This window comes from Mustela lutreola, chromosome 1 (genome assembly GCF_030435805.1).
Source record: "Mustela lutreola isolate mMusLut2 chromosome 1, mMusLut2.pri, whole genome shotgun sequence".
NCBI classification, from domain to species: domain Eukaryota; kingdom Metazoa; phylum Chordata; class Mammalia; order Carnivora; family Mustelidae; genus Mustela; species Mustela lutreola.
This window is the reverse complement of record NC_081290.1, coordinates 272,823,800-272,838,474: the sequence shown is the minus strand read 5'-3', so window position 1 is coordinate 272,838,474 and position 14,675 is coordinate 272,823,800. Positions and strand designations below refer to the sequence as shown.

Below are 14,675 nucleotides of genomic sequence, written 5' to 3'. Positions count from 1 at the left end.
GGGGTTACTCTGAGTGCAGGAAGGGTGAAAGGTGGGGCCTGCCTTGCCCTCCCCTGCCTTCAGCCTAAACAGCTTCACTTTTAATTTAGGTTTAGGGGAGAAACATTTCTGCCTTTAAAAACATTTGAAAGTTTCTAATCTGGTTAGTGGTTGAGTTCTTCATTTAGCTCCCTGCCTTGCATGAAAAATGTTTTTCAAAGTATTGAGGGCATTTACTAACAATTGTTAGTAAGAGTTGGTGAGTTGGACTAATGAGGCCAAGGTGATGAGTTCAGGCCTTAATGTAGGTCATTGAGCATTACTGTGCCTGCCACCAGCCCCTGTATGTTTGTGATTCAGTGCATACTTTGTAAGAGTTGCTGATGGTGAGTCAGTGGTCATCTTTCTGGGAAGGATAGTGTTTTGTCATTTACTCAACATACAGGCTTTTTAGGTCAGCAGAAAACTGAGAAATAAAAAACCATTCATTACCTTGCCTTACTAAGGAAAGTGTGTAGGAGATGTGCTTTTGTATCAGAGAGGTAATGCTGTTCATTAGCTCTTGTATCTTTTTTTTTTTTTTAAGTCTCTACACCCACCCTGTGGGCTTTAACTCACAACTGTGAGATGAGAGTCGCATGCTCTACTGAGCAAGCCTGCCAGGTGCCTCAACTGTTGCATCTTTGGAACATGTCAAGACCATATAAATTCCAAGATATGTTCCAAAACCAAATATAAATTATTTCCAGGTTATTTATCTTTCCTTGGGGAAATTGTGGGGAAAGTAGTTTGCCTTTTAGCAAGTACCACTGACTTCCTAAGTATGATTTTTAAACTCGATAGGAGGTCCTATTTTGAACATGTTAATGTTTCACAAGTAGATTCCCTCAGAGGTAACTTGCCTCTCATTCTCTGTGGTGGATTGCCTGTGCAGCCCCCACCCCCCAGCCCCCACTTCTGGTGCACCTTTCCTCCCTTAGCCTTTTTTTTTCTTTTAGAGATTTTATTTATTTGCCAGAGAAAGAGAGTGGGAGTGCACAAGCAGGGCGAGTGACAGGCAGAGGGAGAAGCAGGCTTCCTGTTAAGCAAGGAGCCTTGGCATGGGACTCAGTACCAGGATCCTGGGCTTAGTACCTGAGCCTAAGTCAGACGATTAACTGACTGAGCCATCCAGGCGTCCCCCCCTCCCCTTAACTCTTTTCATCTCTGTTTGGAGCCATCTTTATACCTCCCCTAATGGCTACCGAGAAAGGTAGAGATAATGTTAACAGAAAGAGATTTTTGTGGAGTTCTAAGGAAAGACAGGACAAAAGTGGTTTAAGCTTCCTCCGAGAGCACATGCATTTTGTTTGGTTCCCCACAGAAATGAAAGATATGAAAAGCAAACCTAAAACTTTTAGTTTCCACTCAGTTTTCCTCTCCCCCTAAAAGCATCTGTTTTCTTACAGACCAGGCAACAAAATATAAGAAAAGCAAAATTGGAAAGGCAAAGCTTTAAGAGAAAACACCTTCTTGTGTATTAAGCTTCCCATTGTCCTTCCAGTAACAAGGGTCTGTATGGAAGAAGGTAGTACTGATCCGTGTGTGTGTGTGTGTGTGTGTGTGAGAGAGAGAGAGAGAGAGAGAGAGAATGAATTTTCCTTTAAAAAGTCTTTGGTTACTTGGGAGTAGTAGGGTGGTTAATACCCTACTTCTGTGTTTGTTTTTTGTCCCTCTGGCAGGGGGTGTAGAAGAAAGTTTGTAGGAATTTGGGCAGCTTTATAAAATCAATCTTGCTTGCAAGATTGTTCGATAATGTTTAAAAATAAAACAAATTGGTTTTGTGGTTCTTCTGTTTGCTTTTAGCTTCAATTAACCTCCCCATCTTCTGATTTTTGTTTGTTTGTTTATTTGTTTCAGTGGTTTACCACTGCCCTAGGGCCCCTGAGATGCATTTACACAGGCAGGAACTTGGTTGCCTCTGAAAAGTTTTATGCCTGGCACCTACCTATTCAGGAAGGTTGCTTTGGGGAAATAGCATGGTCTTTCTACATTAATACATGATCTTTGATTGCTAAAAGAGTATAAGGCCTTTGGCTTTGTTGTAGTTTCTCATCCAAAAGCAGATGGAAAAATGACTTTTTTGGTGACCTAAATGTACTGAATTTCAACCTCTTAAGTTGTAATCACTATGTTGCTATTTATTGTGATATTTGGGGTCAAGCCTGTATTAAGTCTTCTAGTGTTTTTATTTCCCCATTTTTTACATTGATGGTATTTTTAAGTTAACTTTGAGTTATTAAATGCAATTTATATTTTAAGGTATTACGTAGTTTTAAAAATGGGAGGGGGGGAGGTTTTGGGTTTTTTTTGTTTTTGTTTTAATTCTTAGCCATGGTGACAAAAGGGGGCTTTTCTTAGGAAAGAAGCTACATGTCTGGAATTCTGAGAAGTATAGTCATGGCCCACTTATTTTTCTTTCCTTGGTTTTTTAGAGTGAAGACATAGTCCAGAAAGGGAGGTGTAAAGCCACAGGTATGGGCTAACTGTTGGATGAGTGTGCTCTGTGGTCATCTCTTTAACCTTCTTGCATGAGGCCTGTTGTGCAAATTTGAAAACATTGCATTCGGAAAGGTGATGGCTTTTTTCCTACATTGTGGGATGTAATTTCCTGTTCCTAGGAAGCTAGAAATATTTTCTTGCTCTTTCTCAACTTTTTCTCCTTAGCTGTTTCCCAAGGCAGTTTATCTCCCACTTGAATTAGCTGCTGCCTTGTTCTAATAGTGTGTGTGTGTGTGTGTGTGTGTGTGTGTAGCAAGTACTCTACACACAGCAACTACTCAGCTAACTTTCCTTTCCCATTCTGTGTCGTGCCTGAAAGACCCTGAGTAAACGAGAATGAGAATGAGGACAGAACTTAGTGGATTTCATACAAATACTACCCTCCTGAAACCAGAATTTGTTCAACATAACTGATTTTATAATTGATGCTGGAGCTGAAATAAAGTTTAAGCTTACATAGTATATTGTTATCAACTAAGAGTTACCCTAAAGTTCCAAAACATTTTGGGATCTAAAAATATGACCTGATTTGAAAGGTGGTCACCATATGACAGGACAGTTCATTAGGTCAGAGTTAGTTTGAGAAAGTCCAAGGAAGGCTCTGAGTTTATACTTTTGCTGACAGCACTAAGCACGGAAGAGTATCTTTCTGCCAGTCCTTATCTTTGACAGTGATTGGGGAGGAGGTAGCGGTGAGTAAGGTTATATAGGGGGAGGAAGTGGAAAACTTACTAAATTTCAAAAAAGTGATAGGTAGATTTCCTACCTTTAGCCTTGTCATATCCTCTCAGGGTACCATAAATGGTAATTTTATAGTCAAATCAATTTGAATACAAAAGTGACTGAACTTGGTGCTTTTTGTCCCACAGCAGTTGTAGATTAGAAACAAAATTTTTTAAAAAGAAAGATTTTTAAAGATTTTATGTATTTTAGAGAGAGCATCAGTGGTGGGTGGTGGGTGGGTAAAGAACAAGGGGAGAGGGAGAGAGAATCTCAAGCAGACTCCATGCTGAATGCAGAGCCCTATGTGGCTGTCCCAGGACTTGGAGATAATGACCTGAGCAGAAACCAAGAGTCAGACGCTTAATCTTCACTGAGCCACACAGGTGCCCCAGAAATACTCAATATTTTAGTAAATTCAAGCTGGTAAAGGTAATTTTAAGCTTAAATTTTAAGTTAGTCTGCTTGGTTATTTTCTTTCTTTCTTTCTTTTTCTTTTCTTTTCTTTTTTTTTTTTTTAAGATTTTATTTATTTATTTGACAGAGATCAGAAGTAGATGGAGAGGCAGGCAGAGTGAGTGGAGGAAGCAGGCTCCCTGCTGAGCAGAGAGCCTGATGCAGGCTTGATCCCAGGTCCCTGAGATCATGACCTGAGCCAAAGGCAGAGGCTTAACCCACTGGGCAACCCAGGCGTCCCAGCTTGGTTATTTTCAAGTAGCATCATTTGCTTACTTCTTTTCTACATCCCTTCTGTCATCTAACAGAAGCTTTGGGGGCAAAATATCTAATCCATTTAACTGTTGAGGTGTCATGACTTTTCCCTAGATCATTACATTTTTCTTTACATAGACTGATGGTGGTTTTTAATGACATAGGTTCTCTTTTATAATTTGACAGTAGGCTCTAATTTCCTCTATGCTCATATAACCAGGCTTCACATTTTTGCCCTTTAAAACACGCTTAGGTTATTGGGGTGGAAGTATAAAGTCCCGTCACTTGCCATTGAACTCTCTGGTTCTATTAGTCAAGATAGCCTGATGATTGCATGTGCCACCTGGGCCTTTTTGCTCAACTATGCTTTTCTTTGCTCTTTCACTCTTCTGACAGAACAACTGATGGGACTTCTAGCATTTCTCTCTTCTAATCCAGTTTTTAAACTGTTTATTCCATTCTGATGTTCTAAATGCAGTGTGTGCTCTTCTTCAGAGGCTTTCCCTTATCTACCAATCAGTTTTAATGATTCTGATTCTTAATGTTACAGCAGGCTGATTGCCCCTGCCCTCACAACATTGGGCTTTTGAATTGTTGCCCCTAGAAAAGAAGTAGAGAATATTCAAGGCAAAGAAAACTAACACAGACCATCAGGGAAAGAAGAGGAAACCATGAATGTAAATTTATAGTGAGAGGACAGACGGTAAAAAGGAAGAGAGGGAAAATTAAAACCTCCTGCAGTGGACCCTTGGTTATAACCTTTCCTGCCATCTCTTTACTTCTAATGCATCCTTTGTGGAAAAAGCCTGGAATGTGTTTCTGATTAAGAAATTTAAAAAACAACTTATGGGCAGTTTTCTGTGAGTAATTGCTAATTCTGCTTTTTAATTTTCCCTAACATCTGCATTTTTGTATTTGAATAATTGTTTTTATCATTTGACTTTTTAATCTTTCTCTAAAATTGTGACTTGTGATTAATATCCGTGCTTGCTTTTCCCACAAGCATGTTGAATTTAATTATACTGAGATGACTCTTGTGACCTGCCTAAAGAGAAGCACCGTCCTTCATGTAGTAGCATTTCCATCTTTTAAGTTTTTAGAGCAGTCTTGTCTTATAAATCATAAAATGGATTTTAAAACATTACTCTAAAACCAATACTTTCCAGCCTTTGGCTTGGTAAAAATTACTGTAAGGAGTGCATATCCCATACGCTGAGCAGTGCCTGGCTGCTCAGTAAAGTCTTCCACATTAAATACTCTTTTTATGCATGTGATTCTGATTTAAATGGAGATGGAGCTAGATATATTTTTAGTGAATAGTAAAGGCATAACAATCACTAGTGAGATTCTTTAAAATTTGTTGATTCCTTCCTTTTTAAAGGAACCCTTGAACTAAAAAAACAAAAAACCCTAATTTGGTTGTTGACGAACTCATAGTTAACTTCTTTGTTCTGCTAAGCTTTCTGTAGGAAGAAGCATGTGATCAGTTCCAGGGTGCATAGGAGAAACTAGGACGAACCGAACCAGTAACTTAACCAGTCCCAGCTAGGGTTACTGTCTTCTGCCTGCCTGGCGGTCAGCACTTGGTGAACTGTGTGCTGTGTGCCTGTTGCAGTCTCCTCTCACTGCAGCCTGGGGCAGCATCCCCCTTCAGCAGGTGGAAGAGCTCCTGCAGCTTCTGACTCTAAAGTAGTGGGTCAAAGGAGCCAGGGTCTCTGACAGAATAGAAGAGCGGTTAGCTGCTGTTTCAGTTCTTACTTTAGGATGGTTACGCCTGTTTATTAGAAGACACAGTTTCTCCTTCGGTGGTCAGATGCGGACAGGGGTCCAGCACTGTTAGCCAGGCTACAGCACTTAGGCCTATGCGATGACATGTTGCCTTTCGTTGTTTTTGTTTTTAAGTAACGCTATACGTTTAGGAGTTCATTTGTTTACCTCTTTACAGGCTGAACATAACTTCCTTTTTTCAAAATTCCCTGTGTTGTGAACTGAGCTTGAGTGAAGTGAAATCTTTGAGGTAAGGCAATCCTAATGATAAAAATGGAAAGAAGGCCTGCGCAGTGTGGGAGCCTTCAGAGATAGAGTTTTAGAGTCACTGCCTAAATACTGAAATGCCACCATTTGTTGTTTGGAGGATGGGAAGCTAAATTGAGAACGGGAGCACCACATCTGCCTTGACTGCTAAGTATATCCATTTCTACTGCTCACCCATAATAGAATTTTTATGTGTGTGTTCATTAATCTTGGTTTTAGCATCAGTTTAAAGAGGACGGAGAATGTAGAGAGTTTACATTACTCGGTCCTTCCTTTACATGGTTGACTTTTTGCTTCTAGTGGGCCCTGCTTTTCTCATTATTATCACTCTGGTGGTTTTTGTTTCTTTAGAAAGGTCAGACAACAGAAAAGACATTGTTTCCTAGTACTCTGTCAAAAGGTCAAATACTACTTTTCATTTGTATTTTCGCTTATTAAATACTCTGGTAAAAATAAGATTCAGGATAAAGTTTTGCCTATCCCATCTAATGAAGGTCATTGAAGCAGGAATTTTTTAAAAGTCCTTAACTCTGATGAGGACCCATTAGGGAGCACACTTTGTTCTCAACACACCATTGAGAAGTCGGGGTTGGTCCAGTGCAGTAGTAGTTAGTATGTGAGCCCTTGAGTTTTTGGTGACCAGTTCTTTAGCACCTTGCCTCTGGCCTGCTTCTGACCGTCTGAACCATCCCTTATGTGACAGTGCTGAGGTTAGTTTGGACCCGGCACTCTGCTCATTGCTGTCTTTGGCACATGGAAGCTAGGCCAACAACCCAATTTTCCTTTCCAAAAATATTTTCAGACCACATGAGGTGAACTTTTTTTCTTTTCTTTCTTTCTTTTTTCTTTTTTCTTTTCTTTTTTTTTTTTTTTTTTTAACCCTAGGCTGTTTTCCCTTTTGGGGTTTTTTTTTTTTTTTTTTCCTGCTTCAGGTAGGTTGGGTTTTTTGGTTTTTTTTTTTTTTCCTTCAGGTAGTTTTAGGGTTTGGGGCCCCTCAAAACCTGATTCGTGGAAAGGAGTTTGGAGGATGTGAAACAAGTTTGTGTTTCTTCTGCTCTGTTAGCTGCTGCTATCTTCATGGATCTGACACTCTATTTATCTGACAGTGCACTTAGTACTGCTTCGCTAGGGAAAATCACACAAACCCAGCCTGGCGCATCAGCACTTTCATTGTGTGCCGGACTGAGCCTCCCTTCACATGCTCACATCCCCCCTTTAATCCAATACTCCCTTTCCCCTCCCCAGTCCTGCCTGTTTCTGTGGCACTTATTGCTGGTTTCCCTGAGCTCCTGTTTCCACTTTGTGTTTTTTGTGGGGCCCAGGAAGCTAAAGCTGTGTGTATTTGTGGATCAGACAAGTGCAGCAAGTTAATATCATTGGCTTCTGAAGGGGAGAGTGAGGTGATGGCTGCGTTTAAGTTGGATTTCCTTCCAGAAATGATGGTGGATCATTGCTCTTTGAATTCCAGTCCTGTGTAAGTATTTTTGTTGTCTAATTTTTATCATAAGCAGAGGAACTGGGCAATTTTTTTTGTTATTTGATGAAACTAGTCCCTTTCCCTGAAAGAGGGAAGAAAAAATTGGGTGAGGAAGCCAAAGTCCACACTACTATTATTTTCTATTGTAGTCTGGTTCTGTTTCATTACTGCTGATTTCCTTGGGGCTGTAACTAAGTTCTCTACAAAAGGGTGCGTTTGATATATGAGCAGCTACATCAACTCAAGTGTGTTGGCTCCTTCAAGCTGTAGTGTTTTCCCATATGATAGATTCCAAAGTATTTTTTTTTTTAACCTTAGCTTTACTGCTTTGCGTTGGATATGCAATTTCAAATAATCTTTTGGGAAGTTATTTATATCAAATTCTTAGATTACAGAAGAGACTGGCTACCAGAGTGTATGCAGAATGCTGTATTGGCATCTAAACTATAATCCTGGGCTCTGATTATTTTCCTAGTCTAACTGAAAATGCAACACAGTACATGATTTCAGGGATGTCAGATGGACACCCCCCACCCCCCCCCAGAAAAGCAAAGCTGGATCAGTCTTGATTGGCAGTTTGCCCAGATCTTCAGCATGGGAGCGAGAAACTAATCAGTGTGCAGTATTGTTCAGGAAGTGACACTGCCGTTGTATGCGGCTAAATTGCTAACCTGGCCTGAGCTGTGGCTTTGGGAAACCTGAGTGCAGCACTTGGTATAGAAGAACCCATTTCTAACTGCTGATTTCAGTTACTTTAACCAGGCTTCAGAGTACCTTGAAACCTCAAGCAGATGAGCCTTAGGTTAATTCAAAGCCAAGAATATTAAGTGGTAGATTGGTCCTAGATAACAGTAGTAATGTAAGGCCTTGAGAAGAGGCCTCCATTGGAAATCAGTTTACCTTGGGATTACATGTAACAGGTGTGGGTAATAGATTCTGAACAGTCCTTTGTGATATAGTTTGGGGGACCTCAAAGGTACTGGTTTGCTCCTTTGAAATGGATGCTGTGCCTTCTCTGTAGTGTCCAAAATAATGGTAATTTAGATGTCCTTTTATGAAAGTTCTTTACTGCTAAAATTTTATTTTAGCTGCACATAACAGGTGAAATCACAATGAATGTCATCCTGAAGACTTAATACATAATAGAAGTACTCCCATGTACCAGATATGTCTTTTTAGAAATAGGATTTGTGGCTCAAATTGTCTGTCATTGTTAACAGTATCTCTCTCTGCTTTGGCACTGCCTTTGGTCCTTAGATACAGCATTTTTCCTCAACCTGATTTCTCATCTTTCACGAGGTTAGACTAACTCAGTATCCCATGAAATCTGGATCACAGATCACTACATGAAAGTTACCTGGAATGTAAAAATGCTGATCCCTGGACCCATGCCTACATATTCTTATGCTTAGAATAGGACCCCAGAATCTGTATTTTAGCAATGTCCCATGTAGTTTTCATGGACACTGAGGTTTGAGAGCCATTGGACTGCATGCAGCATATCCTGTTAATGGTGATGGGGGAGGACACCATCACATCGTTTTTTCCCCAAGTGCGTTTGCATTTATTTAATCCTCCATCCTACAGAAGCTGCAGGAAGTTAATTGGGCACAAGCTATTGCCCATTTTATAGTAAAGAAAAACCCAGTTGACAGAGGCTATAACTGACATGCCTGAGGACAGTTGGTGTCAGCCTTGGACTTAAAATCAAGTTTAATGATAACCCTCTTCTTATTTTTGCCTCCTAGACCAGGCTGCCTCAGGTGTCATTGAACCAGGTATCCATGAGCCCAGCTCCTCTCATTACTGCAAGGCCTCGGGCCCACTCTCATGGGTACTATATGCCCAAACACCACAGAGTTGAGAGGAAGGAAGTTCTTGAATGGTGTGTTTTCCACTTTTTTGTTGGATTCTCAGCCCTTCTTTTAATTGATACTCTTTAGCAGGAGACTTGACATCAGTGGTTTTCTCTTTCAAGTGATTTTTGCCTGGGAATGTAATCTAACAATGTATTCCAGAATTTCTTTACAACAAAAGAGAAAAGAGGTGTGCAGGGGTTGGGGGACCTGAACTGTAGTTCCTGTTCTTATTTTTAACCATGTCCTTGATCTGCTCTGACCACTCTTCAGCTTCCCTGGTTCCTCTTACTTTGCTTGTACCCTAGGAGATGGGTATTGTTTAGGAGTTGTAGCTCGGGCCCTTTTCTCTTGGCTTTCCCTTAGCATAAGGGGTATCAGTGTACTATTTTGATTCTCAGATCTCCGTGTTTATCCCTCAAATGTCTCCTGAGCTTCCCATGCAAAAACACTTTCCAGATTGTACTAGAACCCAAGAGTGATCAGAAACTACTTCCTTTTTCTTCATCTTTTTCATCAAGGGATCTCCAAGTTATAGGGAATCCTGCCTCCAAATTTTTCAGCTTTGCCGAGACTGGGCCCTAATCTTAGGAGCTAGTTTGTGTGGAAATCTCTGTATTATTTCCCATTCTATTTCATCCTCTGTATTGCCAGTTGTTCGTTTGTTTGTTTAAAGATTTTCTTTACTTGACAGAGCACAAGCAGTGGGAGCAGCAGGCAGAGGGAGAGGGAGAAGCAGTCTCTCCACTGAGCAGAGCCCAACATGGGGTTCTGTACCGGGACCCTGGGATCATGACCTGAGTCTAAGTCAGATGCTTAAACAACTGAGCCACCCAGCCGCCCCTGCCAGGTGTCTTTTAAAAGACCAATCTGATCACTTCCTTGTTTAAAAATCTTGGAATAAAGTCTAAGTCTGTCAGTATTACATGAAAAGCTCTTCACTGGGTCTCTCCAGTCTGTTTATTCTCATTGATTTTCTAGTGTTTTCTCTTTTTTCTAATTTTTTAAAATGTTTGTGTCCTCTCCCCTTTCTCAAGTCCTTTTCTACCTTTCTAATGCTGTCTCGCTCTCTTCTTTTTTTCTTAGTCCTTACCACGTCCTCCTCATGCCGTACTATAACGCAGTGTTTCCAGCCCTTCTGTCCATTCAGCTTAACCCCCGCCCTCCTCCCCCAAACAAAACAAAACCATCCAGCCACTTCGTTTCACAGAACTTTTATATATCTGTGAAAATATTTGTAGGGCATTATAGTTGAGTCCTTCCAATTGTCCAGTGCCATTGCCTTCAGGGCAGTATTGCTCAGTCTCCTTTTATAGCACCGTCTTGTGTGTAATGTCTCTTACATAGTAGGAACTTGGGAAATACAGTTGAATGAATGATAAACCCTATGAGGTTTTTTTTTTGTTTTGTTTTTTTTTTTAATAATTAAAGGTAGTTACTGAAAGTCTCCAGATGTTTTATCTCTGATACTGTGAAGGCTAAAAACCTTCCCAAGCAGATTGTTAGCCTGAGCAAAACCTTTATTATTAATTTTTTCTAGTACCTAACACCCCAACTAACAGGATGATTTCCCTTTATCAAAATGGAAATTCTTCCTTCCAGCATACATGCTTTTTGTCTTGTTCACACTAGAGAACAGCTGGTAAGTAATTGAGGCCAGTGTTTCCGGGTCCTTTTTATTTTCATGTTCTTCTGGGCAGTTTCCACAGCACGGAGAGGGACTTGTTATGGGTAGGTGGGTGGCTGAAGATCAAGAAGGAGCAAATATTTATGCCCCTTGGGGAGGTGGAAGGGTTGGTAAGTATCTGAAATTTTTCTCTTTCTGTAGTGAACAAATGGAGGTCAACAGGTAGTGAGAAGGGGGGAGAGAAAAAAAGTGAGTAGTGAAAGGTTTTGGAAATGATTTTTTAAAAATTTATTGAAGTATAACTGACATACAATATTATTTAGTTTCAGGTGTACAGTGCGCAGTGATTTGACATTTGTATTGTGAAATGGTTATGACTGTTTAGTTACTGTCACTTTACAGAGTTAATAGTTTTTGTTTTTTCTTTTTTAACATTTTATTTTATTCATTTGACAGAACACAAGCAGGGGGAGTGGGAGAGGGGAAAGCAGGCTCCCTAATGAGAAGGGAGCCGGACATGGGGCTTGGTCCTGGGACCCTGGGATCATGACCTGAGCTGAAGGCAGATGCTCAACCAACTGAGCCATCCAGGCACCCCAATGGAGTTAATAGTTTATTTACTGTATTCCCATGCTGTACATCACATCCCCATGATTTATTTTATAACTGGCAATTTGTATTTATTAATCCCCTCTCCCCATTTCTTTCCCCCTAAGGATATTGTTTTTAAACAGATAGAAAGTTAGTATTTGTCAGCCTGTTTGGCTGCAAGGAACAGATACTCACTAGAGCTAGCATATATTCATATATTAAAGTGTTTTTTTTTTTGTAAGGACACACGTGGACCGGATTGTAATGTAATCAGGAACTCCACAGCTGGAAGACCTGGAAACTCCCATATTTCTGACCCTGGACACATGTTCTGCTCTCTGCATGTGCTGCTACTTCTGCTTTTCACCCACCTCATATCTGTGGGTGCAGCATGGCTTTGCCTTGCCACTGCCCTTCCAGCCTGTTTTCTACTACTCTTGTTCTGCCTGTATGTGTCTCTCTCTCAGATGAAGATATAATTCAGACAGCATAAAATTTACCCTTTTATTTTATTTTTTAAAAATATTTTATTATTGGGGGCACCTGGGTGGCTCAGTGGGTTAAAGCCTCTGCCTTCGGCTCAGGTCATGATCTCAGCGTCCTGGGTTCAAGCCCCACATCGGGCTCTCTGCTCAGCGGGGAGCCTGCTTTCTCCTCTCTCTCTCTGCCTGCCTCTCTGCCTACTTGTGATCTGTCAAATAAACAAATAAAATCTTTTTTTAAAAAAAAAATATATATTTTATTATTTGACAGAGATCACAAGTAGGCAGAGAGACAGGCAGAGAGAGAGGAGGAAGCAGACTCCCCACAGAGCAGAGAGCCCAGTGTGGGGCCTGATCCCAGGACCCTGGGATCATGACCTGAGCCGAAGGCAGAGGCTTTAACCCACTGAGCCACCCAGGTGCCCCCAAATTTACTTACCCTTTAAAAAGTGCACAATTCGGGCGCCTGGGTGGCTCAGTGGGTTAAGCCGCTGCCTTCGGCTCAGGTCATGATCTCAGGGTCCTGGGATCGAGTCCCGCATCGGGCTCTCTGCTCAGCAGGGAGCCTGCTTCCTTCTCTCTCTCTCTGCCTGCCTCTCAGTGTACTTGTAATTTCTCTCTGTCAAATAAATAAATAAAAAATCTTTTAAATAAATAAATAAATAAATAAATAAAAGTGCACAATTCAATGACTTTTTTTTAAAAAAAAGATTTTATTTATTTGATAGACAGCGATCACAAGTAGGCAGAGAAGCAGGCAGAGAAGGGTGGGGAGCAGGCTCCCTGCTGAGCAAAGAGCCCCATGCAGGGCTCCATTCCTGGACCCTGGGATCTGAGCGGAAGGCAGAGGCTTTAACCCCCTGAGCCATCCAGGTGCCCCAATTCAGTGACTTTTAATATATCTACAAAGTTGTGCAGTTTGTCACCACTAATTGGAGAAAACTTTTATCACCCTAAGAAGAAATCCTGTAACCATTAGCAGTCATCCTCCCCCCGCCCAGTTCCCATTCCTAGGCACCTACTAACCTGCTTTCTGTTTTTACAGGTTGGTCTCTTCTGACAGTTTCACATAAAAGAAATCGCACAATATGTAGCCATTGGTGATTGGCTTCTTTTACTTGGCATCATGTTTTCAACCTTCATAGATGTGTAGCGTGACCTCTGTTATCTCTTGCCAATGCCATTTTATCTTGTCAACTTAGACTTTTCTCTAGTTGCAGCTTTCCCACTTCTGACTTCACCACTGCCTATTTCTGTTAACCAGTTCCAGATTCTTTAGAGCAGTGTTCTGTGCCATAGAATTTTCTGTGATGATAAAAATGTTCTCTGCCTCTGCTGTCCTATGCAGTAGCCATTGGCCAGTCCTGTTGACTTGCTCTGTGTAGCCGTAAGGAACTTGATTGTCCTGTCCTGTCCTTTTGTTTTAGGAATAGGTCTTAGATTTCTGGCTAGCCAGTAGATGAATTTGCTGGGTTAAGATCCACCCACTGGTCTAGTTAGCGGGGGCCAAGGAATAGGAGAGGGAGACAGAACATCAACTCTGCTTCTCAGCTGGGCCTAGGGCCAGAAAGTTTTGAGAGAGCGATAGGAGAAAGAGAAGAGAGGGTTCAAGAATTCTGAACAAATGTGTACTTTAGAAATAAAACTCTTTGTTTTCTCTCTCCTGTCTCTTCCAAATTGTTTCGCTCTTTTCCTATGGCGTATTCCATCAAGAATCAGGGTGGACAGGGCAGCCTCTGGTTATGATTTTTCATAATTTCTCATTCTTTTTTTTTTTTTAAGATTTATTTATTTATTTGACAGACAGAGATCACAAGTAGGCAGAGAGGAAGACAGAGAGAGAGGAGGAAGCAGGCTCCCTGCTGAGCAGAGAGCCCGATGTGGGGCTCGATCCCAGGACCCTGGGATCATGACCTGAGCCGAAAGCAGAGGCTTTAACCCACTGAGCCATCCAGGCGCCCCTAATTTCTCATTCTTAATGATTTGCCAGTTGCTGCCAGGAACAGAAACGTAAAAAGAGCTGGGTTGGTGCTGTGCCTGTCCTTTAAAACCTTGCTGCCTCCTCTCCCTACTTACCTCACTGCTATGGGCCCTGCTTTTCCTCTCATCCATTCTGCTCTCAGGTCAGTACTTTTCGCAAAGGATAAGAGTTTCCATAGACTTGCCTCTTAGGAGTGATGGGGACAGGATAGATATTTCTCCAAAGGGCTGAATTCATGGTTCTTGAATATGCATAATAAATACCAGTAATTGATGACCACTGACTCAGAAGAGCTCTCCATCAATGGGGAGGTAAGGCACACATTTGGAAGTGTTTTTAGTGACATACAGACTAAATGCCATACGTGGGTGTTGTGGGCTCCTTGCCATATCACACTGAGAATCTTGTCCCCAGGTGACTTTTTTGTGCAATGGTGACTTTTAACTAAGGACAACATGCATACTGGAGCTATGTGTGGAAGGTGGAGGATAGGACATTGTTCTTTGACACAATAACAGTTGATTACCCACATTTTCCTTACTCATCAATATATACCACATTTCACACAGTGTCTGGCTTATATAACTAAGTGCCCAGTATTTGTTAGAGGAAGGAATAAGTCTGTGCAAAAACTCTAGTTACCTGATGGCCACGGCATCTTCAACCCGGCCTAATT

General features: G+C 41.3%; 1 protein-coding gene across 15 annotated transcripts in view; it reads left to right on the top strand.

Moving 5' to 3' along the window:
• Positions 1-14,675, top strand: part of CELF1 (CUGBP Elav-like family member 1) — a 75,300-nt gene that overhangs the window by 36,550 nt on the left and 24,075 nt on the right. For 2 of the 15 annotated variants that reach the window (XM_059142159.1, XM_059142131.1), the window contains exons 2-4: positions 2,454-2,493; positions 5,897-5,968; positions 7,308-7,459. The exons of 3 other annotated variants lie outside the window; for them this stretch is intronic. In XM_059142159.1, coding sequence (XP_058998142.1) covers positions 7,389-7,459 — 71 coding nt within the window. In that variant the 5' untranslated portion in view covers positions 2,454-2,493; positions 5,897-5,968; positions 7,308-7,388. Of the gene's footprint in view, positions 1-2,453; positions 2,494-5,896; positions 5,969-7,307; positions 7,460-9,210; positions 9,348-14,008; positions 14,142-14,675 lie in introns of those variants that run through there. 10 more of the 15 variants (XM_059142184.1, XM_059142200.1, XM_059142104.1 and 7 more) reach the window with 8 other exon arrangements.